The 26,392-nt window shown below is 41.2% G+C and overlaps 3 protein-coding genes across 8 annotated transcripts in view; 1 reads left to right on the forward strand and 2 right to left on the reverse strand.

Annotated features, from left to right (window-relative positions):
* SETX (senataxin) overlaps positions 1–12,942 on the reverse strand; it is a 28,035-nt gene extending 15,093 nt beyond the window's left edge. Inside the window, exons 1-10 of one of the 2 annotated variants that reach the window (XM_014942959.1) lie at positions 12,901–12,942; positions 12,017–12,207; positions 11,010–11,190; positions 9,469–9,679; positions 9,170–9,279; positions 8,631–8,850; positions 8,208–8,327; positions 7,036–7,207; positions 5,475–5,565; positions 122–4,684 (exon numbers count right to left, since the gene is read on the reverse strand). In XM_014942959.1, the coding sequence (XP_014798445.1) occupies positions 122–4,684; positions 5,475–5,565; positions 7,036–7,207; positions 8,208–8,327; positions 8,631–8,850; positions 9,170–9,279; positions 9,469–9,679; positions 11,010–11,189 (5,667 nt within the window). In that variant the 5' untranslated portion in view covers position 11,190; positions 12,017–12,207; positions 12,901–12,942. Of the gene's footprint in view, positions 1–121; positions 4,685–5,474; positions 5,566–7,035; positions 7,208–8,207; positions 8,328–8,630; positions 8,851–9,169; positions 9,280–9,468; positions 9,680–11,009; positions 11,191–12,016; positions 12,208–12,900 lie in introns of those variants that run through there. The other variant, XM_014942960.1, reaches the window with a different exon arrangement.
* Positions 12,943–14,887: 1,945 nt separating this feature from the next.
* TTF1 (transcription termination factor, RNA polymerase I) lies at positions 14,888–24,665 on the reverse strand. Of its 5 annotated transcripts, none has more exons than XM_014943070.1 (12): positions 24,612–24,664; positions 23,588–23,686; positions 22,546–23,450; positions 21,479–21,729; positions 19,655–19,840; positions 18,669–18,747; positions 18,253–18,383; positions 17,509–17,737; positions 17,088–17,177; positions 16,798–16,863; positions 16,329–16,414; positions 14,888–15,880 (listed from the first exon to the last, which is right to left on the reverse strand). In XM_014943070.1, exons 3-12 carry the CDS (start codon positions 23,436–23,438, stop codon positions 15,720–15,722), a joined length of 2,172 nt encoding a protein of 723 aa, XP_014798556.1. In that variant the 5' UTR covers positions 23,439–23,450; positions 23,588–23,686; positions 24,612–24,664; the 3' UTR covers positions 14,888–15,719. The 5 variants fall into 5 exon arrangements, with proteins under 5 accessions (XP_014798556.1, XP_014798557.1, XP_014798558.1 ...); XM_014943071.1 differs by lacking the exon at positions 24,612–24,664 and adding an exon at positions 24,506–24,611; XM_014943072.1 differs by lacking the exon at positions 24,612–24,664 and adding an exon at positions 24,523–24,584.
* A 113-nt stretch (positions 24,666–24,778) lies between these two features.
* CFAP77 (cilia and flagella associated protein 77) overlaps positions 24,779–26,392 on the forward strand; it is a 63,925-nt gene continuing 62,311 nt past the window's right edge. The window contains exon 1 of the mRNA XM_014942792.1: positions 24,779–25,021. Within this exon, the coding sequence (XP_014798278.1) occupies positions 24,896–25,021 (126 nt within the window). The 5' untranslated portion in view covers positions 24,779–24,895. The remainder of the gene's footprint in view (positions 25,022–26,392) is intronic.

Consider the following 26,392-nt stretch of genomic DNA (forward strand, 5'->3'; position numbering starts at 1 on the left):
TTCATTCCTCTGTATCTGAACGTGTTCAGGAGGCAAACAGAGGACATAAACCAGTTTTTAATCTCTTGGTAAAATTTACTAGGGTTGATGAAAACAAACCAAGAGGCAGATAGCTACTTACTGTTTCAAAGGCATTTAGCATCATCAAGGGGAAGAACGTATTAAAATAGTCATCGTATCTCTGAAATCGGACAGGAACAGAGGCTACTACAGACTGCTGGAGACTACTTGGAGGGCCAAACTGGCTGCAGTTTGCAAACATTTCATAAGTCCACTTTAGAACTCCATTAACAAAAATACTATGATCACGTTGCTGAGTGCCAAGAAAGGAAGAATAATAGGGTTCTCCGGCAGGTCTTCTGGAAATATTTGAAGCATTGTCATTTGGTCTATTCTGTGGCTGGAGAACATTTTTAGGAATACAGGGTTGAGGTACATTACTGAAACTTGGAGGCTTGCAAGTTTGATTTCCTACTGGCATAGCCTTTAAACTTGGTGGCCTGGCCACCACTGGTTTTGCTGCATTCACTTTGCTTTTGGAAGCTGGTGGTAGCTTTTTAACATTTTGGAGATCCTTGCTGAAGGCTGCATTCCGTGACGAACTCGTTGAGCTGAAAATTTTGGTAGTAGAAGGCTTCCTTGTTTTAGGAGGGGGTGGGAGAGAAGGTTTGGCAAACAGGTGATCTTCTCCTGAGCTGGTGGCTGAATGCTTACTACAGTACTCTCCTGGTTTTTCCACTTTTTCTATACAGTCCATGTACTTACATTTCAGGACAGTCAAGGATTCGTTCTGCTGAAGGCTTTCAGCAGTATCCATTTCCTCGGGTTTTTTACTAGCTATAGTAGTACCTTGAACACTTTCATCCTCAGAACATAATTCCATATCCACAGGATCTAACTGAGTTAAAAATAGATCATCATCATCTTCACTGTTTTCACTTGGGTTACAGCCATTTTCTTTTGAAGTTGTCTCCTCAGACTCAGGCTGGACAACGCAACCTTTTCCTGAAGGTTCATCTTTATCATCTCCAACAAGTGCAGCAGAAGAGAGACTTGAATCCATAGGTACAGGAGGAGCCATCACACTGTTATCCTCTGATCTTCTGCTCCAGTCCGAAGAACTAGGCATCTTCGAGAGATATGTCTCACCCACCAAAGAGGGGATTTCAAATCTTCTCTCATCAGCAGAGAGAGAGCCAGTCTCCTTCCTTTTTTTCCCTCTTTGGTTTTCAACGGATCCCAGCTGAAAACTTTTAGGCTTTTGTTCTGTAGATCTTGGATCCACTTTGCTGACTTTTTTGTTTCTACTCTCAGAACGTCCTGCAAGATTTTTCACCCTGATGCTTTTTTTGGGCCTTGTCTGCATTAAAAACTGAAGTTCTTGGCAAGCTAGGAATTTTTTATTATGTTTTACAGACAAGTTCTGAGGAGCAATTTGTTTAATCTTCTGTTTCTGCGCAACCCTCCCTGCAGCTTTACCGTAGCTACGCAATTGAGCGACGCTCTCTAAAGAGCGCTGGGACAATTCAAACGCTTTGCGGGGTGCCTTCTTCAGACCAAGCTTTTCTACAGTTGATGCTGGTGCAGGACACTGCCGAACCTTCCTTGGAGGAACCACAGCAGGCATTGACCTGCCAGGCTGAAGACTTTTTGACGTACTTTGAGATAGTTTTTTATTTTGTGCTGGTTTTAGAACAGGAGGTTTTTTAGGACTTCTTTGAATGGCTCTTGCTACCTTAGATTTTGCTATATTCTTCCGCGGGCTCATGCTGTTTTTCTTAAGTGCCAACTTGGAAGCTAATGAGATGTTAGATGTAGATGCTCTGGGTTCAGTCAATTTTGAGTCCAGGGTGATGTCTTTAGCAATAGCACCTTTGTCTGCAGAATTCTCCAACTGATCTTCTGCATTTCCCTTACTATTAAATTCTTGCAGTGTGGAATTAGTTACTACTTCTGTATTATCAGCTTCTTTCTGATGAGAAATATTTTCTGCCTGGTTTTCTGTCAAGTTTGCTTTTTCATCCATGGCATCATCACTTACGTAATCCACATCATAACCCCACTCATTTATGTAATCGTTCAGTAAACTATCCGAATTACTACTATCAACTGATGTTGAAACATGATCTTGTTTATACTCTTGAGTTGGTTCCATACTATACGCTTGAGTATCTTGCCAAACCGAAAAGACATCACCTTCTGTTTCAAATTCAAAGCACTGAGACTCACAGTCTTCCAGGGATGAGGGAGAGCTTGGCAGCGTCTTCGATTCTAATTTGACATCACTATCAGAAATGCTGCTGGAAGTTGAAGGCTGCTTTTCAGGATGTACATTTTCGTTCATTTTTTTTGTTTCCTCCTTGTCAGCCACACCTGCTTCTTCATCAGAAGAGTCTGAAATTATGATGACTTGATTGTCAAGGCAATCTGCACCACAGGGAGTCTTGGTACTTTGGTCATCATCAGAAGATCTTACGGCACCTTTCACTTTCCTTTTAATGTCACATAGATTATGATGTACTGAGCTTTCCTGGCTTGACTCAAAGGGAAAATTGACGCTTTTGGCATATGCAGCTAAAGATAATTTACTGAGTTCTCTGTCAACCTGTGAGTCTGTTAAAGTATTATCTTCAGAAACAACCTTCACCAAATCCTCCTCTTCCTTCCTCACCGAATTGTTTTCTCTCTTGAAATATTTTGAAAATTTGAACAATCTGTCGCTTGATTCACACTTCACTGACAGTGGCCTGATCTCAGTAGCAGTGTGGGATATATCCCTCTGCTTTTCAGAGCTAGATGGTACGTGACCATTTGCTGAAGTTTTGTCCGTGCAGAATGTCTTAGAAATTGGACCTTCACAGTTATATTTAACCGAGTCATTTAAACTAAGCTGTTCCTGGTCTGAAGTTTGCATGTCAGTGTCTGTCTTAACCACTGACTTTACCAATGAACTTGATTTTTCTTCAGTGGATGCTTTTTTCGGTAAGGTGTCACTAATCCCTGAACGCAAAATACCGACACTTTTATTTTGCTGCATACCAGGTTCATTTTTAGACGAGCTAGCGCAATCCATTGGTGTTTTTTTTGATACTGGTTTAGTGGGGACCAGTTTGGACTGAAAAGCACCGTCAAGATTTTTGTCACAACTCCTTGAAGACGGAGTATCAACAGAGATCTCATTTCCACACACAGTATTCACTCTCTGGTGTTGATGACAATCTTTGCTCATACATGGATAGTCAGTGCAAAACTTTGGTTGCTCCATCTCTGCTTTTGAAGCACTTGCTGCTAAAGTGCAGCTTTTCAAGTCACATGGCTTCGCTGACCGCGACTGTTTTGAGAGCCATCCAATTTTCTGTATCTTGCTTTTCAAACTTGTGAGCCTATCTGCATCGACTTTAAACTTTGAAGACAAACTGCGAGACATATTGCTTTCCTTTCCATCTGAGCTGTAAACGTGTTCTGAAGAACCAGTATGACTTTGAGCAGCCAGATGCATTGGTTCCTGCTTTATGGACCCTGCTTCACATTTGTTTTCCAACTCCCCGCCTCTTCCGAAATCTGAACGCTGGGCATTTGGATTAAAGTGCTGATTATCCGTATCAAATTTCCCTGCCACAAGATCATTGTCTTTGCTTTCCTGAGCTTTCCCATGTACTTTTGTGACCGAAGAGTTCTGTGGGTAGTCGTATTCCTGAGTTGTGAAGTCAGTAAGTTCCTTTTTAATATTCATGCAGAGGCCTTCTGTGGAGGTCCAAGATCCCGAACTTTTAAATGCATCTCTACATTCCTCTTCCCAGGCACTCTTTCTTCTAGGGAACAGGTTCTCTCGACAATCTTCATCTCCACCTTCCTTCGCTATGACACCACTAAGGTCATCTCTACCACGTTCATTCATCTTATTGCACACATCACCATGTGCAATATTCTCTTGCTTTACAGAAACGGTAGGCAAAGTTGTAGAGTTGGCATTGTTTCCTACAGACACAGGGGCATTCAATGCTCTGCCCTTCATACTTCTTATAACTTGCTTTATACACATTTGTAATTCCTGGGTTTCTTGGACATTCAGCTGCCAACCTAAAGACAGATTTCCTCGCAGAAGGAGATTGAGTTTGTCCAGGTATTGCTTGCAAAGAGAATGCTGCCCAATTTGGTAGCCTTCTCTAAGAAGGCTGCGAATCAGCTGCACACAGGCATGCTGCACAGAGTTTGAAGCTTGTAAAGATACTGCTGATGAACCTCTCCCACAGTGTCCAGATGCTTTTTCAGTGCACCGTGTAAAAGCTATAGCTGGAAGCTTAGCACATCTCACCACTGCTTCCACCCATTCTTGGGAGCTAATCCATAGCAAATGCAGGCACTTTTTATTTCTGTGTAGTTCAATAACGGACACCAAGATCAGGAGAAAAAATTCAGAGATTTTGTCACACTGCTGGATTCTTTCATTGAGAATATCTTTGATTTCCGAGCAGAGGTAGTGAATGACCTCTACTATATATGCTACACCCAAGTCCTTGAGATCCATAAGCGACTGAACGAAAGGGATGAACCACAGAAAGGTGCTGTGATGGACACGTGTATCTTTGCCAAGATCAGACTGAAGCACATTAGCCAGCGTTTGCATATCTTCATACATGTTGGGGCAGTATTCCGGACAAATGGCAGACTTCCAACCAGTATCCTGAAAAATAAATTCAGCACACATCATCCTCATCATGCACATCTGCACAATTCAATGTGCTTTTTTTCTTCCTCTAGCCATAAAGGTTACTTTATCTCAAATGTATGTTGATTAAATGATAGCATCTCTTATATTACAATATAAGTCAAAAATCTAAATTTAAAAAAAACGAATAAAGATCAAATTAACACATGTACAAGGAACTAATTTCCTAAAATGTAACCTATGAAATAAGTGTAAAGTAGTACTTCCTTTAAAAATTATTGTGAAACTCTCCAAAGATTTTGTTATGCAGACATAATTCAACCTCAGATAATCAAATAGACATCTAAAGCCTTTAAAAGACATTTAATAAATACAACACCAACATGAAGAGAACACAGAAATGTTTTTTCTGCTTTATAACAAGAAAAGAAGTGGTGACATTTTGAAGCACGGTCTAACATTTGAAAGTACATCAACGCATATCTCATTACTCCATATGCAATATATTAGTTTAGAATACTGAGAAATAAAATGTAAACCAGAAGAACTCAATCAGCAAATTTTCTTTTAAATTTAATTTAGAGTTTTCATGGAGATACCAACGCTTGTTCCAATCTTGGTATGAATTCCTGGGCTTTAATACTACCTCTATTTAACTCACAAAGATATTATTCTTTCCTCTTACAGACTGAAAGTACCAGGTAAACAAGTGACCAGACTATCTGCAATTTAAAGCACACAATAGTGCCACAGTGTCATTCAGTGCTCAGAGTTCAAAGAACAGGGAAATATATTTTTTTAATACCTTTTGAGGTTTTTCTGTGTTATAATTATACACAATCTGACTGCAAGAGACCATGTCATCATCGAAGTCTGACTCCGGTTCAGATTTTGTCCTAAAAAGAAACACAAATCATTGTAAACTCCACACAACTACCTTAAACTATATGAAAACAAGCTGGCCAAGACACAAAAAAAGACATTTCACTTGTCAGATACTGACCATGTGACTATTAGAACACATCATTGACAAAACAGAACTATGAAAAGATATCATATCACCACTCTCAAAATTGTAGAGTTTGTTCTATCCTGGTCATAAGAGGTGGGGAAGCAACAGTCTCAGGAAAAAAGCTTTCTACTAAGCCATGGATTTGACTACCTAGAACAAACATCTAGAAGAATTCCATTTTCTTTGAATTTTCTATGCATTAATGCAGCTCAATCATGGCTAAATACTGATAAAATTGGTATGCAACTACTTGAACACAACACTCCAATAGCTTAACTTAAGAAAATCTCATTCGATATGCCTTCCTTGGCTACTTGTAACTTCCCATACATATGTATCTGTAGCCATCTATAACATTATAGACACTGTGTGTATAAAAACACTGAACATTTAAGACATTGTCAACTCAAAGCTGATTAAAAGTATACCACAGGAAAACAGTAAATGACTGGTATAGTTATCCAGGTACTATTTTTCACCAACTTTTCTAAATTAGACACAGCTTCAGTTTTCAGAAATAGCAAGTGTTCCTAAAGTCTTGGGGCCTGGATTCTTATAAAATCCTTAAAAGGGACAGCATGCCCCAAGTTTATGTACAAAACTGTGTTCCCATAGAAGCCATTTCTAGACTTCCTAGCAGTGTACTAACCAACCCCTTCTGCACTGAACAGCACTCCACCTAATGAACTTCCTCTTCAATACTGACAACATTGTCACTCAAACGCTCCCTTTTTTATCTTAGAAGACAACAAAACCTTTCAAAAGAGTATCTGATGCCTGCTACATGTTTTCACTTTTACCCAAGCTATTAAAGGCTACTATTACCTTCCCTGAAAGGAATAAAGCTTTTAACACCATACAGTACCATTAAGTAAATCTAATCTTGAGAAATATTTAAGACTTAACATGAGCTAAAAGTAAACTCAAATCAGTCATTATCTGGACCTACAACGGAACCTAGGATATGTCATCCACTGAAAATTCTGGAATTTCCATAATATTACTCAGTCTCAGACATGGCAATCTTCATTAACTTAAGCACAAGCTGGTTATAGCACTAAAGAAGCACTAACCAGTTAGCAGCCTTCCTGATTTAGGAAAAAACTCCTGAAAAGTATAACAGACATGACAGTAGTCAAAATTAAATGAGCATATTATTTTTGAAAGAACCTCACGATTTTAAGGGACCTACTTCATCTTTTCCTTGTTTGAAGTTGGCAACATCTGATTTTTTTTTGTCATCTCCCTCCCCCAATACAAATTAAGGCAACACTAACAAGAAAATCAAGACCAAACTGCTACGCTACCTGGTATTAAAATCAGAAAACTGTTCTAGTCTCTTAATAAAACTGACCTCTTAAAGCTACTGCGTATATTTTTTATTTCATTTTTGTAGCTCCTGCTGTTGATAATGGTTTGAAAGGCTTGGACAGGATCAATAAGCTGACCCCATACTTTAGATCCGAGCTGATCCAAAATAACCATGAAACAATGCAGCGCTGGCCAGAAGGGGTCAGTGGAATCATCTGAAACAACAGCAATATTGGGGAGAGTTGAAAAGCAAAAAGTCCTGTACATTCTTAGACTAAGTTGAAATTAGCTGGTTTTCATTAATTTTTCTTGAATACTAATATAAGGATATGTATTCTTCTAAGTTTCAATGATACTTTTTAACACCGAAAAAGGATGGGGAAAAAAAAAAAGTCAACCTCATTTATCTGTACAGACAGACACTGCTCCTTATGCAGTTTTAAATTAACAGGAACCTGGACAACTATTACTAACATTTCCCAACTCTATGAAACTGATTTTTTTCTACACTGATATTTGCAGTGCTATTCTAAGAAGTGGGTACAACTTACACAACTATGACAATTTATACTTCAAATTTAATCTGGAAGTAATTGGTTTTCCTTCAAGTGTGTTCTTCCTTCTTCACACCATATCCTCAATAAACATACTAAGTTTATAACAATCTAGTCATTTAAGAGGCAGTATTAGTCTTGAGCTGATGTGCCATTCCTGGGCTGCATCATGCTGCCTACAAGAATGGCTCAAGGGCTACTGGTTTAAAGTCTAAATTCCCAGTTGCAAAAGTGGTTCCTCAAACAGATGAACACAAGAGTCAAATTTTAAGCAAGTTGCACCAATTCAGAAGGTGTTTATTTCTGGACTCAAAATTTAAACTTCATGCCATAGTGAAACACACATCCCCATATAACCTGTACATAAAGTGAAAACAATATGGTAGAAATTATAGATTTTTCATCTCAAAACCTCTACGCCAGCCTTATGCAAAGCACAGCCATTCCTTTTCCCCTTAAGAGTTTGAGTGTCATTTTTCACTATTTCTCAGTATTGCCCAAATATCGTACAATATTGGCCATCTTCCAGAAGATAAGAAAGCCTCAATTAAGATCACCTCAGCATTATAGTATTAAGAATTCACTCAATTAAACAAGGAAGTTTGATAAAGATGAAACACAGTCTATGACCCGCCTTAATCTCAGTACCAAAATTAGTTACCAGCTGCTTCTTTCTCCATGGTGTGAAGTATAGACTGCATGAAATCATTTTGTTTGTCTGGGCCCAGTAACAAGGAGTCCATCGCTTGTTCTTCCAGCACCGTCAGCAACATACAAATCCCTACACCAAAAAAAAAAAAAAAAAAAAAGAGAGAAGTAACCTGTCTATATATTTGCAAAAGTTTGTTCTAATTTTCACCAAATCAAGGAACATTTTCCAGATGCCAATACCAGCGTAACACTTGACCAAAGACATCAGCAGCAACACAAAACCAATTAAACACTACCTCACTATTGCAGCTGTGCAATGTTCAATTTTCCCATTTGACATGCCCCAAAATAAACAGCACTTATGAAATAGCAGAGCTCTGACAAGATGATAGAGACTACATGTACAAACTAATTCCTGACCATAAATACTCACCTAGCCAATAGTTCTTGTAGTTGGAAGTATCGTATAAATGAGATGGCAGAAGGACGAGTTTACCCATTTCAATCATTGAAGAGCTGTAAATATCTGGACTCTCAAAAAGCCCCAACTCAATGACTTTGAACAAGCAAGTCAGCACTTCCTGTAGGTCATAGTAATCATCCCTGTCAACCTTCCCTAAATTCCTTGCTGTTAGGATGGCCCATCGACGAATCTAAGGATTGAAACAAAAACACTGTGGTTTTACCCCAGTGAAATCTCACATATATATATATGTACACACACTGTTAAATACAGAAAATCAAACTTAAAATTCTGAATGCTACTATTTTCATATTGTGGTTTTACCCCACTGAAATCTCACTGAGATATATATATATATACACACACACACACACTGTTAAAGAAAAATACAGAAAATCAAACACTTAAAATTCTGAATGCTACTATTTTCATATTCTTGTCATTAAAAATAAGAATCTGTTCTGATGCTATTAAAACTAAATTTTAGCAGAACAGAAAAGGTAACTTACCACTTCATTTGGGTGTACCAAAAATAGATAAATTCCTGGATATTTCTCAAAGACCTGAAAGGAGCTGTGACTTCGTTCCATTCTACAGAGCACTTCTACACACAGCTCACCTGAAAGGACAAACACAGTTACAGTAAGGGCTAATCTATACACTCAAATATTTAGTGTAAAAATAAATATAAAATATATATACAAACACACATTGGTACTTCAGTTTCACTACCATTTGTTATTTTCACCTCCTTCAGTAGAAACAACACCATGCCTTTCCAACTGTATACAGCAAGATAGATACATACTGACTTTCTCATGCAGGAGCAGATATGGATATTTCAGTATTTCTAGAAGGGGCACTCGCAGGTTATTCTCAAAATCGGGGCCCACATATCCAGACAGTTGTGTGTCTCCATTCTCATCCACTATAAACAACTCATCGTCTTCTCCAGCTTCTTCACTTATGGATTTCTCAATGCGGGCAACAAGGCGGGAAGTTTCCAACCCCCACAAGACCTATTTAGCAGGAAAAACAACTAAACAAAGTGCATCTGGGAAGTAAACAATGAAGGCATTATCACACGCAGAAACCTTGACTAGACTCTGAAAACTTACAATTTCATTTTGAAAAGTTTCTTTCCAAGCACAACGTGAAACAATAAAGTTTTGATGTGGCATTTGACTGTGCAAGTCACAAATCTCTCACTTCAGAGTTAAGATTATAAAATAATTTTTAAGAAAGTGGCATTAAAAACGAAAAGCATTTTTATAATTCTGCTAAATACTCATAAATCATTTCAATAATTATTTCAGGCCACAGGTTAGTCACAAAGTTTTGTTCCACTGGCCAAGATAAAGTGCACAATACAGAAAACAATCATATTTAAGACCATGGGAAAAGCAATTTTATAATCTTGCCTTATTGCAGATTTTGCAACGTATTAGTGGGATGAATGTAAACAATGCAAACAGACCAACTGACTTGCTGAGTATTTGTAGGGGATTCAGCTCACTTAACATGACTCATCTACAGTAACTGCTCCAAACCTCAATTAGAAACCAGTTATTTCCTACAGTTAATAGACACAGAAATGAACTTTCAGCAGTCCAGTCACCCCACTGAATTCCAATATATACTCAGATGGAATTGCCCTCCAGATAACCTAGCTGAGTAATTTGAAAAGCAATCTTTTAGATAGCTGTATTATGAACAATTAGCTACAAAAACTCGTTTTACATACATATACACATAAAGGAAAACAAGCTTCCCAAAACACAAGAATGGATACTAATGAGGGAGAACTATGAAGGGTTTATAATAAAGGGGTTTTAAACTTTTGATTGTTTTTAATCACAAATAATCTCACAGGCTTGCAAGGTTAGATCTCTGAAATTCAAGCATAGTAGAAAACTATGAATGAAAAGTGAAAGCAAACAAAGAGGAACAAGCTCAAAGCTGAACATAAACCAGAGGAAGTAAGAAAATACATACAAGAAATAGAACTGTTAGTTTGTTTGGCAGGTGTTCTTTTTCCAGATGTCAGACCATCGCAGCATGACTAAAAGCTCAAGCTCTAATGTCCAGTCAGCAATTTCCCACTACTGTTTTAATTCTCATTGATTTGAATATATGCAAAACAAGAGGGTCCTCTTGCAACTCAATATGAAAAAAAGCAGACAGTTAAAAAACAACATACCCTACTCCCCAAAACCAATAGAACACAACCCCTGCACAAAACCGCCCCCTCCTACACTGAGGCTGGACCACAGAAGCATTTTCTGAAGACTTTCTTCAGTTTCAAGTCCTCCTGCTCAGTAATGGGCAACGGCCAAATAGCTTAATTACCTCATGCAACCACGGCAATTTTTCCCTTGCTTTGTGGTATTCAACCACACACTCCAGGCAGTAACAGAGATCATCGTTGGATCCTTCAAGATCTTCCTGGGACAACCGTTTAGAAGCATAGTCCTTCAGGAACTCAGTGGTGTCAGAACCACTAGGTGTACACCATCGACATGTGCTCATTCTTTGGATGGAAAGAAGGAGGAATCACATAAGTCCAAAGACTGGAAGCAGCAAAACATTCCCTTTCAGCCACAACAGTATTTAATTTTCAAGTGTGATGAGTTTTGGGATTTATGTAACTCATTAGCAGCACACACACTATGTTCTCGGATGTTCTTATATCATATAGGGGCATACAATCACAGAAATACATATTAAAGCATTAAATAAACATTACAGAAAAATGCCTGCTGAATGGCAAACACTGTAAGTAAAGCACTGAAAAGAAGTCGAACTACATAATCTGTCAGCTATGAAACAATATGTGAAAATTCACTTTACATACTACAAAAAACCCCTCATCCCTGCCTAATCCACGCTTTCCTGAACTGCGATGCTAAAGTTCATTATATGTTGTTTTACTGGTATCTGTGGAATCTAGGTCTAATGAGTACAAAATTTAATTAGATTTTTTTCTCAATCTCATGCTAAAATTTATAGGTCAACAACTCCCTGTTGTCAAACACAAAGGATATTTATGCAGAACGTTCCTGTCTTCATTATTATTATAGTTAGCACCATAGAATTCTCACCACAGACTGCTTCCTCTAATAACAAAAGTTCTTCACTAAGCAGCAATACAGTCATCTCAGATCCTGCTAGCCTGAAAAACTCAACAAAATACTGCAAAAGCATGAACACTTGAACTAACTATATAAAAGGAACGATGGTAATTGTTTCTGCTATTTAGCATAACAAGGAATACAAAAGGAGAACCTAGATAAAGCAAAATCATGCATTTCCCCTATACACACAGACTGGGGAAAAGAAACAATGGTGGTGTTTACCTTTGGCAAAGGAAGCTCTTTGCTGTGCAGGTGTGGCAGGTCACATGGTGGGAAAGAAAAGAGAGCTCTCCTGCAGGTGGGGAAGGGGACCGAGACCTTCAGCCATACGTGCCCTCGAGTGCGGCTCTGCAAAGCGGTTCCTTCAACAAAGCATCCTCTGGTAACCGAGTCTTGATGGTAATTTCAGAGATCTAGAGCAAAACGGTCATCACCAGAAACCAGTTCAGTTCACGCGCTACAGATTAAGAACGGCTTTGGGATTTAAATTAGCACACTTTATATTAAACACACATTTAAGTGATAAGTATGATTTGCACCTGAATCCCCTCTGCCATTCAAATGCGGGCAGCGCAGCAGTTATGGCAGCTCTTCCTAACAAAAGGTGTAAGAAAATCTACCTACCTACGTTGAGGAAAGAAATTACTTAAACGAACGCACTCGGATACACAAACCTCAGCTGCCAGAAGCCCCTTTACCTGTAACTCTCCGCTTCCCACAAGTTTAAACGGCTGCAAACAGCTGAGAACACACACCCGGCCCAGCCCACAGCACGGAGTTTCGGTTTCCCCGTTCTGCCCCTCCCCGTTACCGGTCCCGCCGCCCGGGGGACCACGGGACACTCACCAACAGCTCCCCTCGCCAGCTCCCAGGCCGCACCTCCCACCTCCCAAAGGCCCACCCGAGCCCTTAAGGCGCTGCTCCCTTCCCGCCGAGCAGGCCCGGCCCGGCCCAGCAGGGCAGCACCTCCCCTCAGGCGGCGTGAGGGGACGGAGACAAAAGGGAACCTGAGGGGAACCCAGCCTCCTCGGCGGCGAGGAGAGTGACCGCGGGCGAGAAGCGTGGCCGCGGGGCGGGAAGCCGAGCCCCGTCCTTCTCCCACTCACCTCAGACCGACACCACCCTGGCCGCCGCCTCTCCCCGTCCGCCCGCCCCGCCGCGCTCCCCGCGCTTCCGGCCCAGCCGGCGGAAGTAAGCTCCAGCCTCCCCCTCCACCCTCCCGCCGCGGGCGGGGTCGCTCCCTCATGCCCACAAGCCCCGCCCCTTCGGGGAGAGCCCCTTAAAGGGCCAGTAGCGCGGGGAGCGCGGCGGGAAACTGAGGCACGGCAGGGGTTGGGGGGGGTGTCTGTACTGCCTCACAGAGAGAATTAAGACAATCAAAGGTGACAGAGCCAACGCTGCACGCCAGGTTCTGGGGGACCCAAGAGATTATTTACAGTTTTTCAGAGGGGTTGGTGCTGGTCTCTTCTCACAGGTAATTAGTGACAGAACGAGAGGGAATGGCTTCAAGCTCCAACAGGGTAGGCTTAGATTGAACATTAGGAAAGAATTTGTCACCGAAAGAGTGATAGGGCATTGGAACAGGCTGCCCAGGGTGGTGGTGGAGTCACCATCCCTGGCTGTGGTTAAGGGCCGTTTAGATGCAGTGCTAAGGGACATGGTGTAGGGGAGGACTTTGTAGAGTAGGGGAGATGGTTGGACTCGATGATCCCAAGGGTCTCTTCCAACCTAGACCATTCTATGATTCTAAGGGAGGGGTGAAAAAGGCAAGTTCTGATCGATTTTCAGCAGCTGGCACCCCAACACTCCCCAGCTTTGCAGTATTTCTCTGCTGCAAACACAGCTCTTGTAACCCAGCTGTCTCCAACTTTGCTAATGCCACACAGCTGGGAGAGATATTTGTTTCTATAACACCCTTTGGGCCATTAATGCTCCAGGAAAAACGCTTGAAGAGACATATCTGCTTGAATCAAAGTTTTTGGGAGGGACTCGCAGTGCTTTTTAAACTTGAAGGATCTGTCATGCTCTTATATATCGTAGACCTGACCCACAAAGCTTTGTCAGTGTTATTTCCCTCAGCACCTGGTGGAGGCTGGTTGTTTTCTGTTGGGGTTTTTTTTAAATCTCTGCAAATTTGCTCTGTTTTCAATAATATTCAGATATCCACACAAAACAACTGCATCCCCCGCCAGCACTCCCGGGAGCCTTTATAAGATGATGGCAAAGGGAAGAATTTCTTCCTTATGCCCTCTTAAGTGCCATTATCCAGCAACCGAGAAATGACCGAGTGGTGTCTCCTCCCCCCAAACCATCAATTACCAAAGGAGATGGGGTAAGGAATTGTTTCCCTACTCTCTTCCCAGGGCAGAGACAGCATCTCCCTTTTTTCCTGTGTGCCAGAGGTCAGATTTAGTTCCTGCCCTGGCTTTCTCGCTGGTTAAAAGCAATTTCTCTGCAAAATAATGCATCAGCACGAATCTGCCTTGAAAAGTTTCCCTTTAAAGCAATGGATAAAACCAATCTTGTCATGGAGGTAGGCTTTTTCTGTGAGACCTGCTCTACAAACTCTATAACCACACTGCTGTCTGTCCTCTAGCCTACAGAAAATTCAGATAATCTCCATCTTCCAGGAAAAAAACTTAAAAAATTCAAGTTCTCCAGCTTTTAACCTTTAAACTCATCAGGCAACAGAAGCAAATCAAAGACCTAAGTGCCAGGGAGCTGCTACTTGCTTCCCCCACCATTTCATCTCTTGGCTGGAAAACTTACCCTCCTACCAGTGATTTATCTCATGGGGCATCTCACCCATCCCACAAAAATCACATTCTTATCTATCTTCAGAGGAACTAAAGTCAGACTACGGTTAAGTATGGAAAATTCTCATTTAACATCCGTTTCTATAAGTCACAGTCTAGAGGAGCCTCCAACAAGGCCTTTTTTTCAAGCTGCTGGAAGTTCTGCGTTTTCGATGACAATTCCTAAAATTAAAAAAGCAAATTTTCACTTATCAAAATGGCCATCAAAAAGCAGTATGTCAGAGACCACGTCTTCTTTCTAACACAACATACAAGAAATATAAACAAGCCGTACAAATACTTTAAACGCACAGTAAAATTTATTATTTATTTTAACACATTCATCGGTCAATTTACAAATAATGACTCTAGGCAGATAGTCAAATATCATACAGCAACATAAGTACAACCTCCATCTTACCCCTCAACTTTCTTATAAAAAGGTAGAAATTCTCCTTGGCACAATAAAAATATATATGTATGTATATATATACATTGTTCATTTTGTCTTTGTATTCCAAATATTAACAAAAACATTTTAAATGCATTGTTCTAGTTGGCATGAAATAACATTACATTTTAGGAACAGTAATGGACCAAAACCCCTCTTCTCTGGAAGTGCTGATAAAAGTACAAGTCTACATCAAAAATAAAAATCAGTTGCTTTTAAGATGATCTCTGTTAAAAAAACCAAACTCAACATTGTGCTGTTTCCATCAACACAGATGTCTTCGTATTTGTTTATTATAGATATTTAAAAGTAAATTGAAAGCTGTCATTTTTTAAAATGGTTTAAAATTCATTGAAGTTCTGAAAAACAAGGCCATGCACAGCAGGTGAACAGCACCTTCCAACTCAATAGAAAAAAAGGCAGTGGAAATGCTATTTTTGAGACATTCAGAGAGCAACCTGGATGCTTAAAAAAGACTTCCAAAACCAAAGGTAATAAAAGGTAGCACAAGAACTGTGTTTACCTCAGTCTTCAACATGAAACACGAAAATCAGACATGCATTGTCTTTAATTTTCCCATTATTAGATAACCTGTGTACCTGTTGATCTGCACCTACTTTTAACCAGATCCCTTTTGTCGTTAAATATGCAGATGTGGAATTGTTTTTAAGACAACCCATTAATCACTGTCTTCACTGGAGTCAAAAATGTCACCAAGTCGGAAAGCCTTTTGCTGTTGACCAGCTGTTGAATTGTCAGAACTAAGGCATTTCCCCTTCCTTTTTTCTAACTGTTCTTCAAGTTCTGGAAGTTTCTCTTCAAAAAGATAATCAATAATTTCTTTGGGAAAAGAAAAAGGAAAAAACAAAAAAAGTAGTCTTAATTAGATCTTTAGGAGAACTGGATGCCCAGGGGAAACAGGATCTCACAGACAGCAATTATTTTGTCAGTGCCAAATGCAAAAAAAAATCTCACTATTCCATAGTAATTCGAGTGGCTGCGGGGTAGATCAGACACATACATGCAAAGGTACACTAAAAAAGCAGTCATAAAACTTTTAAAGCAAAGGCATTAAAGGGGTTGATAAGCACTGCATGAAGATGCCATTGAAAGTAAACTGTTGTTTAAAAAAAAAAAAATCATTTAGTAAAATAAGTATAAAGCCTGAGATTTTGAACCCAGTTTACTTAGGGGAAAGCTAACTAAGAAAGCGTTAAGCCAGAATACATATCCTCTTAGATTCAAGCAAAAACCTTAAGGAGTATATACAAAGAGCTGTGATACTGACCAGAAAAAGTCTTTTTTTGCCACAAAGGAACACAGGAGACTTTTAGCTTATAAAATTTTGCTTGAACATAGGCTTTAGGGACATCTCTGAAAAGGGAAGAGTTCAAAGAATTAGTGGTGCAAGGAACTATTAAAAAGTGTAGTTGTTATTGTGTTATCCATTCATGAGAGTGATGCTCGTGGTGATTAACACCTGGAGAAGTCTTTTATCAGAGACTTTAGCACAGAGTAAATAAATAACACAGTTCTAGTACACAGAACGTGCTGGGAGCACAATGAGGGTTGCCTGAAGCGGTTAAAAGTGAGTTTGTTGCTGAGTACTATGCAAGGCTATACAACTGTATGTTACCAAACTAAATGTCTGTTCCTATAGTTGCAGAGGTCTAAGAATTTTGATTCTTTTGTGGAATTTTTAAGACCATCTGCTTTATCTATCCTTTGTATCCATAAAAAGAGGGGAAAAAGATTACCCAATGATATGACTGAGTTCTTCCCAGTTTACTTCATTAGCATCCTCCACTTTCATTTCATACAACCTGTGAATATAACACAGAAGCAGTTTGTTGGCAGAATTCAAGAAATGAATTCAATAATACTCACAGCTCCTCCAGGCAGAAGTCATGGGACATTTTGTCCAAAGAAAAGTGATTGTGAAACCTGTATGAAATTGCAGGCATGCCATTCTCACCCAGCAGGTTTTTATAAACACAACTCAGAACAGTAAGAGATACAAAAACATCCCAGTAACTCTGAACTATACCTTTTAATAAGACTGATCTTGGCCTGTAATCCTTTGGTCCCCCTATACACCTGCTGCCCTTTGGTCATCTTGTTTGTCAAAATTGCAGTCCTTTGAAAACACACAAGAAAAGGTTTACATCATTTCAAGAAATCCCAAGCATGAAAAGCAAGTGTCTTCAAGATGTTACTGCCACAGAGAGGCCGAAATCAGGCTTCAATATCACAGCAAGAAGAAAACTTACCACAGCTAGCAAGGAATTATTTATTTGTCTCAAAAACATTTGCAACATATCTTCTGGAGTCTTCAACTTACTTATTATCCATCTTACCAAACAATCATCATGGTACAAAAATTTTGTGGAATGGAGTTAAATGCTCGCCAGAACTCATTTCACCATCTCAATTTAGTATATCTCAATACAGTAAAGGTAGAACCTTACCATTTCTGTTTGCATTGTCTCCAATATCGAGTTCCCACTTTAGCTTCAATCTCAGTCCACGGTAATTTCTGGTACAGCGTCTCCCGGTCAATTGAGACCTCTCTATGTGACTTTTCCGATGATGAAAGAGAATCTGCATCTTCCTTTTCCATTCTTTTCCTAATCACCTCCTCCACTGCATGCATTAACTTCTGGGTCTCTTCTTTTGACCAAGGACCATAATTAGCAGCTAAAATTGAAACATAAGGTTAAGGTATGATGTATCATAAATTATTAAGAAAAAACAGCAAAAGAGCAAATGCTTCACTTTGCATTACTCTTATTTACAGGACCAGCTACGTAACACACTTCCCAGAAAGCCTTCTGTGTACCAGATTTGAGAGAGGAGTTCAGTCTAATCACTGGAGAACAGCACTGAGCTCTAGTTTCTACCTTTCAAAAAGCCTGGCCACTAAATTCCTCTCACCCTTCCCCTGAAAGCATCCATTTAGAAGCCAGTTCCATTTAATAAAGAGCTGCATTTGTTCCACTTCTTTTCCCTTTTCTATCAGAAACTGTTCTTAGCTCTTCTGTATGAAAATGCAATCAGTGGATTTCAAGAAAAGAACCACCACAAATCATTAAAAAGAAAAAATCCACTCAAGGGATTTTTTTCCTAAAGTTTAGGGCACATACAACATGCAGTTAAAATAACTTTTTAAATTGCAATATACAGAATAAATTGTTTTCCATAAAATTACATACCTGACTTGATTTCAGAGTATTTCATAGCAACTGAGAGGTTAGAACGGGACATCAACTCGGAGATCTTCTTCCAATCATTCCCATGCAGAGCATGATACTTCTTTAATTTTTCTTTTTCTTCCTTACTATACCTAGTTGAGGAAATGGGCACAGCTTCAGCTGTAAATTCAAACCATGCCAATGTCTTAAAAGAGCTGTAATCCTTCCAGGTGTTTCAATGTTACTCATCACTACCATTTTAAGTCACACTTTAAAACTGAGGAATTTATAAGGAACAGTCAGAAAAATGAATTGTCAATTAAGTCACAGTAACTGGCACAAACTGGGGAGATTATCTTCATTTATGTCCATTTTTAATGTACAAATAAATATCAGAGACTGATATTAGCATTCAGAAACTCTGTCAAATTACTCACCTCCCTTTATAATTATTTGGGTCAAACATCTTTCTTGCTCGATAATATATCAGCCTCCAGGGTCGTGGTATGCCCTCAGCTAGAAGGTAAATGATTAATTTTTAAGAAACATTTCTCACACTCGTGAGGCTATTTCAACAAAGCCAAAACAAAACTGAACGACATACATTTCCATGAGCATGCTATCAGTGACAGATTCTCTCCATTCAAGAGAACATACCCTACAACACTTTGGTAACTGCACAGGAAATAGTCTGAACAGAATCTCCTGAGAATTTTGAAGATGTGATTGTTCTGACTGTGATAGGATGGTGCATGGAACAGCTGGTAAATAATTGTGTGCCCCTGTGCGCATGTGTGGGCAAATACTGAAAAACTGAACTTTTGAACTCTCAAGCATGAACCTGTTACTCATCAGCTACAAATTGTATGACCTGGCTGTAAATTTTGGTAACTTCTGGATGAAATCTGAGTAACACACTGAATATGCCCATTAACAGAGAGACACGAGACAGCCATGAAAACTAGCTACTTTGGCTAATGACCTAATTTCCTTCAGTTTCTGAGAAGCCATCACTTACTTATTCCTAAACTTGCCACTCATTATGTGCTCTAAGAATGGTTGACGATTTTAGGCAGGATTTAATCACAGCTCCCATTAATAAATCACTCTGTTAATTAAAGTCTAGCAAATAATGCACCTTAAGCCATAACGCCCAAATGCAAGTTTAAAAGTCTCTAAGTGCTGCTAATTGTGACAATATTTTAACCTCTAACCTCTCCATAACTGAGAAAAGGTATTAAGAATAGTATAAAGTACAGATTACCAACTACATAATCTCAGCAGCATGCCCCTTTTTTTTTTTGCCAAATTTAGCAACATTAGTGCTTTTCAATTAAAAAAAAAACGTTAGAAAATAGATACTGAAATCACCAGGTTATGGAATCTAATACTTAGCTATTTGAGAAGGAACTGAAATACTTACAAATTTTTTCACAAAAATGATGTTCTGCTTTTAGGCGTTTGATAGTTTCTTTATCTTCTGGATACCTTGAGGTAAAGAGGAGTTTCTCAGCACTGTCTATTCCAGTAATCAATAAGAACTCTTCAATATTTTTCCGGATTTGATTATTTTCCTTCTGGGAAAATCTGCCAAACTTGACCGCGATACCTAAAATATACAGAAAGTTTTATTTAAAAAACAAAACAAAACAAACAAACACCAAAAAGAACAACAAACCTCAAGTACCACGTCTCATGCATTATATTTCAGGTTTTAGCAAACACAGTATCCTGGTTTGAGGTAAAGCAGAATGAATTTTCTTTTCAGTAAATTTGCTTTTCAGCTAAGCCTCTTCTAACTAACTGAACTCACTGAAATTAACGACACGTTTTTCAGACAGCACAGGCTTTTAGGAGTGAATATTTCTAGCTAATGCCAAGGAACAGTATGTAGAGGCTCTTGCTCATACTTATTGCTGTAACAACCAAGACCAGCTAACTTTGTTATACACATCGGCATCACGCTCAGTATAAAAGCTGAGGGATAGAACCAAGACCAGCTAACTTTGTTATACACCCTGTTGGAGGGTCAGAAGAGGAAGAGCGTAGAGGGGTCACACCAGCAGGGAGGAGCGGACAAGACAGGGGACTCCATCCCATCGGCATCACGCTCAGTATAAAAGTTGAGGGATCAAAGGGTCAGCTCTTTTTCTTCAATGGCTGACATCCAAGGAGGATTCTGTCTGTCTGCCTGCCTTTCATCCCAACCTGTGTGTCCCTGAATCCAGTTCCTGAGTTCAGCTCCCATCCGTTGCCGAGTCCAGTCTGGGACTCTCCCAGTGCCTGTCAATGTGATCATCACCCTCGGAGCTCTACAGGGCTTTGTATATATTTCATTATTTTCTTATAACTATTATTATATTTTCTTCTTATTATTTTATTATTAATATTTCATTGAAGTAGTTTAGTTTCTTTTCTGGTAAGTTTCTCTCCTCCTTCACTGGGGAAGAGAGAGCATCTGTTGTTTGTTTTAGTGGCCAGCCCAGCCCAAACCATGACTCACCTAATGAAAGATCAACAAATTCTAAAGGTGAAAAAAGAAAACTGAAAAGAGACAAAACAAGCACTAGGAGCAGCTAATGTACACACGTGCTTTGGACTGCAATTCCACAATGAGGAAATACTTGCTACAAAGCAGAGAAACAAAAACTACGTCCATTGGAATGAAGTGAACAAGATTCCATGCACTTGACAGATAAGATACAAAACTGAACTACTTTTCCTCTGTCAAAATATTAGCACAGCTGCACAGTCCTCCCTCACTACAACAACACTTCGAGAGCTCACCTTGTTTTTTAAACTGCTTAAACCTCACTAGGTCTCTTCCTGCCATCTTCCTGATTGAACTGTCTGATATATTCCTCACATGAGGAATAAACTCTTCCAATTCTTGTTTTGCAACATCCAAATCCACAACTGAACACATGGTGGAGTTTATAAACTCTTCATCATTCACGCTAAGCTTATCAGAGGCTGCCATTTCAGTATCGGAACTATTTGGGTCCTTCTTTCTATTTGATCCCAAGGGTTCTGGTGTCCTGATGTGGGGGAAAAAAAAAAAAAAAAAAAAAATGAGGAAGTAGATGCTACAAAGCAGAGAAACAGAAAATATGTCCATTGGAATGAAGTGAACAAGATTCCATGCACGTGACAGATTAAGATACAAAACTGAACTACTTTTTCTCTGTCAAAATATTAGCACAGCTGCACAGTCCTCCCTCACTACAACAACACTTCGAGAGCTCACCTTGTTTTTTAAACTGCTTAAACCTCACTAGGTCTCTTCCTGCCATCTTCCTGATTGAACTGTCTGATATATTCCTCACATGAGGAATAAACTCTTCCAATTCTTGTTTTGCAACATCCAAATCCACAACTGAACACATGGTGGAGTTTATAAACTCTTCATCATTCACGCTAAGCTTATCAGAGGCTGCCATTTCAGTATCGGAACTATTTGGGTCCTTCTTTCTATTTGATCCCAAGGGTTCTGGTGTCCTGATGTGGGGGAAAAAAAAAAAAAAAAAAAAAAAAGTAAAATAAAATACACCATTAGAGCTGTGAAACAGAGATTTTGTTACTGTCTCTACCGTACAAAAGAATGAACATGTTCATTAATTAAAGAACAAGGAATACTCCACACATCTACCCCCTTGTATTTTCAACCTTTTAACATAGACATAATTTATTATCAAATTTCTATATTTAATACATTCAAAGAGCTTGCTGAAGTTTTGAAAATCCACACCTTTCCCACAAAACTCTCACACATGGACATGCAAAAGAAATAGTGTCTCTTCTACTGCTGGCAACACAGAACGTTTCCGTCTCTTACGAGTGCTCTTACTGTGGGTTCTAGACACTGCAAAAGCACCAACAGCTACTTATATCAGCATTTGTGTGCACAAAACTCTAAATTCTTAAGCTGACCAAACTATATGTTTGGCAAAAATGCCTACAAGTCAATATAAACACCAAATTTAACAAACAGAAATCGCACTCTTCCCCTCCCCCCGCCCCTTTTTTTTTTTTTTTTACTAAATATGAATTACTTGCACATAAATTATGTCTATACCTACAGGTTTTAAAATATTCTACATTGAAGGCAATGGCATTGTATTCTTTTGTATTGATAACTGAGCTCTAAAGTAGGTCTCCATAACACCTTAACATAACATAAAGGTTTTTGAAGTTGTTTTTAAAAACACATACAATACAGACCGAAGAAAAATCTGGGACCCAAATAATGTGACAAAAATGTATCTGAGAGGTGGGAAAAGAAAACAAACAAACAAAACCAAACCCTACACTTACATTACATCAGATTCTGAAGAGCTGTCTTCCATGACGAAGGCACTGCTTTTTACTGTCTTCCGAGCATGCGATGGAGTTTTTTGAGATCGATCATCCGCTTTAGTCTGCTTTGAAAAATTAGCAGGTACATCCAAAGAATCTTCGCTCATGAGAGAAGCAGCATCACAGTCACCATCTTCCTGCCATGGCTGAGGCGTTGCCACAGCACCCTCTTCTGTAGCCAAGACTGTGTCTTCCCCTTGCCTGTTTCGCTCAGCACTTGTCAACAGCGACTGCTCAACAGTCACATCTGTGTTGTCCTGCGTATCTTGGGTACTACTGCTTCTTTTCTTCTTCTTCCTCCTCTTCTTTTTTGGTTTTTTATTGTCATTTTGATCACCTGCTTCTGAGATGGGCAGCTCACATACCTCATCCCCTTCAGGCAATTTTTCTTTTTTTTTCTTCTTAGCAGGTTGTTTTAAATAAACGTAATCAGCATTGATCTGCTGGCAACGATCAACAGGATGGTGATTTAATACCACACAACTTACATCATTGTGATCATCTGTACTATCATTATACTTTCGCTTCTTTTTTTTCTTTTTTTTTTTCTTTTGGGAGACATCCACTCCAGTTTCGTTACTGATTTCACATTCCAGTCCTACACAAGAATTATCTAACAAAGACTGTTGCATCTTCTCCTTGTGTTTTTTTTTCTTCTTTTTACAACTTTCACCATTCTGTGCTGCTCGATCTTCAAACAGCAGTGGAGAAGCACGGCTAGGCTCTGCATTTTCTATACTTTCTCCTTCATCATTTTCATGTTTCTTATTGTATTCTTTGCGTTTTCTCTTTTTCTTCTTCTTGAGAAAATTCTGAACTTGAAAATCATCTGCACTTGCTTCTTCTGTCATATTTTTTCTTACCTTAAATAAAAAAAGATGAGTTTTACTCAAGTGCTATAATCTATGTACCGTTACACATTTAAAAAAACAGCCCAAAACATTAAAATACAAGGGAACTACTTAATATTATCTTAGAAACAGACAATAAAGATACTTACTTTTCAATCCAGCTAATTTTGCAAAGTGACTATGAAAATGCAACACCTTCTTCATCAAACAGATGTGCATCACAGCTGTATTGCCTTAAAACTGCCTTCCTACAACAACAAAGATACACTTTAATACCTGTTAGCTTTAAGCTGTTTTTTAATAACTAAGAGATGACAAGCTGCTGTATTCAACTCTGCTTTCAGCACTGAAACAGCAACAAGCTAGAAGTAATAAAGAAATACTAAACCAATCAGCACTAAAAACAAGTTATCTAATTAGAAGCTTTGGACTGGCTTTGCCTGTGTTCAAAGAAGCCCAAGCTTCGGCGAGACCTGCAGCTGCGACAGACTCTGTAACCAGAACAAACCCATTCCTGAAAGCCACAGAGTTACAGAGAGCAGGCAGGAAGTATTTTTTAGCACGTTTTCTACAGCCAACACATAAAAACCACTTAGAAAACAACATCCCGTCATCTCTGAAACACGAGACCTTGACTTTCACATCCCCAAAACACTTTACGGTGCTGACCGGGACCAGATGTTACCTCCTCACTGCCGCTGGGAAACGGCTGCCCTGAGACCCCTGGAGAGAGACACCAGACCCCGCACCACCCCATAGCTCTGGGGCCGGGCCCCAGGCCCCGCACAGCTCTGCGGACGGGCACCAGGCCCCGCACAGCTCTGGGGACGGGCCCCAGATCCCGCACAGCTCTGAGGACGGGCCCCAGGCCCCGCACAGCTCGCCCCAGCACCGTGCTGAGAGCCAGGCCGCGGCCAGGCCTCCCCTGCGCGGAGGCAGGTCCCACCCCCCGGGGCATGCCCGCCGTTACCCCCCGCCTCTCTCCGGGACTACCGAGGCCGGCACCCAGAGCACCCCCAGGCCTCTGGGTGGCACCGAAGCGGGAAAAACGCAATCCCCTCAGGTACCCTGACACTCTCCCCACCGGTCTCTCCCCAGCCAGGCCACCACCGGCCCTAGGGAATAACGGTCCGGCCGGGGGATAACGGTCCGGCCCGGGGCCACCCGCCGCACCTCCGAGCCGCGCACGCTCCCGCGACGTCCGACGGCAACACCGCTCCCCCCGCACCGCGCTGCTCCCGGACTCTCCGTTCCTCCTCGTCCAGCGGAAGCGGCCCCGGCCGGACCCATCAAAGCGACGGACCGGCGGCGGCGGTTGCTAGGAGACGGGACACCGCCACACACATACACACACCCCCCGTCCCTACGCTCACGGGTGGGAGCTGCAGCTCCACGGCGAGGCCTTTCTCCTCACCGGGCAGGTCAAAGCCGCCCGCCTTGGCCCCGGGGTGGGCGACATGGCAGGCGGCCACACGGCGGCCCCGCGACAGCCGCTATCCCTGGACGAGGTGGAGCCGGGCAGCGAGAACGAGCGGCTGGGGGTGGGCCGGGACAGCATGCTCCGCAACCCGCTCATCCTCAAGGTGAGCTCCGGTCCCTCCCCGCTCACACAACCCCATCCTAACGCCGGTAGCGGCCAACAGCGCCCCGGGGAGGCGCGGGGTGGGGGGATGGAGTGGGGTGGCCCGGTCCCCGTGGGCATCCCCGGGGCCACCGCAGCCACACAGCAAAAAAACTTCCTTTTAAAGTGCCTGGAGGATGGCAACAGCTGAAAACAGTTTTTTCACCGCATTAATTTATACGGCAAGGAGGGAAAAATGTGTTTTCTCGCTGCTCCTTGGTGCCCGGTAGCCCCGGGATGGTGACTGGCAGCAGCATGGGATGGGTTCTCCCTTGTGCGGGGTGGGGGGATGGAGTGGGGTGTCCCGGTCCCCGTGGGCATCCCCGGGCCACCGCAGCCACAGAGCAAAAAAGCTTCCTTTTAAAGTGCCTGGAGGATGGCAACAGTTCAAAACAGTTTATTCACCCCATTAATTTATACGGCAAGGAGGGAAAAATGTGTTTTCTCACTGCTCCTTGGTGCTTTAGCACCGTTAAATGCCCAGTAGCCCCGGGATGGTGACTGGCAGCAGCATGGGATGGGTTCTCCCTCCAAGGTTTGAGTGTTTTTTTTCAGGCAATAGCCCCTCGCCTTGGGGAAAGGAACAGAGATGTCCCTAGGGCTGCTCTCTGCCACACCCCACAGCAGGGGAAGCCGGAGGGGGGGACACACAAACTAACCACTGAAATCAGGATTTTTAGACCAGCTGTGAAGGTTCCAGTCACTTCACAAACTCCTGACACTTCATGTCTTAACCAATTTGCTTGTACCCTCATCCTGCGGATGGCTTGGGTGAGCTTTAGAAAGCTTCAGGCATTTCACTTGGGTTGTCTCCCCCCATTCAACACCCACAAGCACAAAAAAATCAGGCTTTAACCCCCTACCTCCCTCCGAGTCGTCCCCCCCCAAGCAGCAGCCGCGGTACATACAGCTCTCCTCCCCTGGATGGCACTCGCAGAACAGCTTGAGCACCTGCACTTTTCGTCTTCTCCCGGGGAGGGCAGCCAATTCTGCTCAAAACCATGGGTTTTTCTCCGCAGGCAGCGGTGACACTTAAACCGCGGCTGCTCAGCCTCGGCTGCGAGAGTTAAAGTCTTGAGTTCCCCTGGTGATCGCACCCCGGCACCGGCAGGCTTGGAAATCGGCCATAAAATTGTGGAATTTGGAATATCACAGAAAATTTCAGTCTTCTTTCACTTGGGTTGTCTCCCCCCATTCAACACCCACAAGCACAAAAAAATCAGGCTTTAACCCCCTACCTCCCTCCGAGTCGTCCCCCCCCAAGCAGCAGCCGCGGTACATACAGCTCTCCTCCCCTGGATGGCACTCGCAGAACAGCTTGAGCACCTGCACT

This window comes from Calidris pugnax, unplaced genomic scaffold (assembly GCF_001431845.1).
Source record: "Calidris pugnax isolate Ruff unplaced genomic scaffold, ASM143184v1 scaffold102, whole genome shotgun sequence".
Classification (NCBI taxonomy): Eukaryota; Metazoa; Chordata; class Aves; order Charadriiformes; family Scolopacidae; genus Calidris; species Calidris pugnax.

Excerpts from the sequence above, each read along its gene's own strand:
- TTF1 (XM_014943070.1), bottom strand. The coding sequence starts at position 23,438 with ATGACAGAAGAAGCAAGTGCAGATGATTTTCAAGTTCAGAATTTTCTC. Across the intron at positions 21,730-22,545 it reads TCTTCAGAATCTGATGTAAT|GACACCAGAACCCTTGGGAT; the intron begins GTAAGTGTAGGG and ends CCCCCACATCAG. Across the intron at positions 16,415-16,797 it reads GAACTCAGTCATATCATTGG|AGATGTCCCTAAAGCCTATG; the intron begins GTAATCTTTTTC and ends TTCCCTTTTCAG.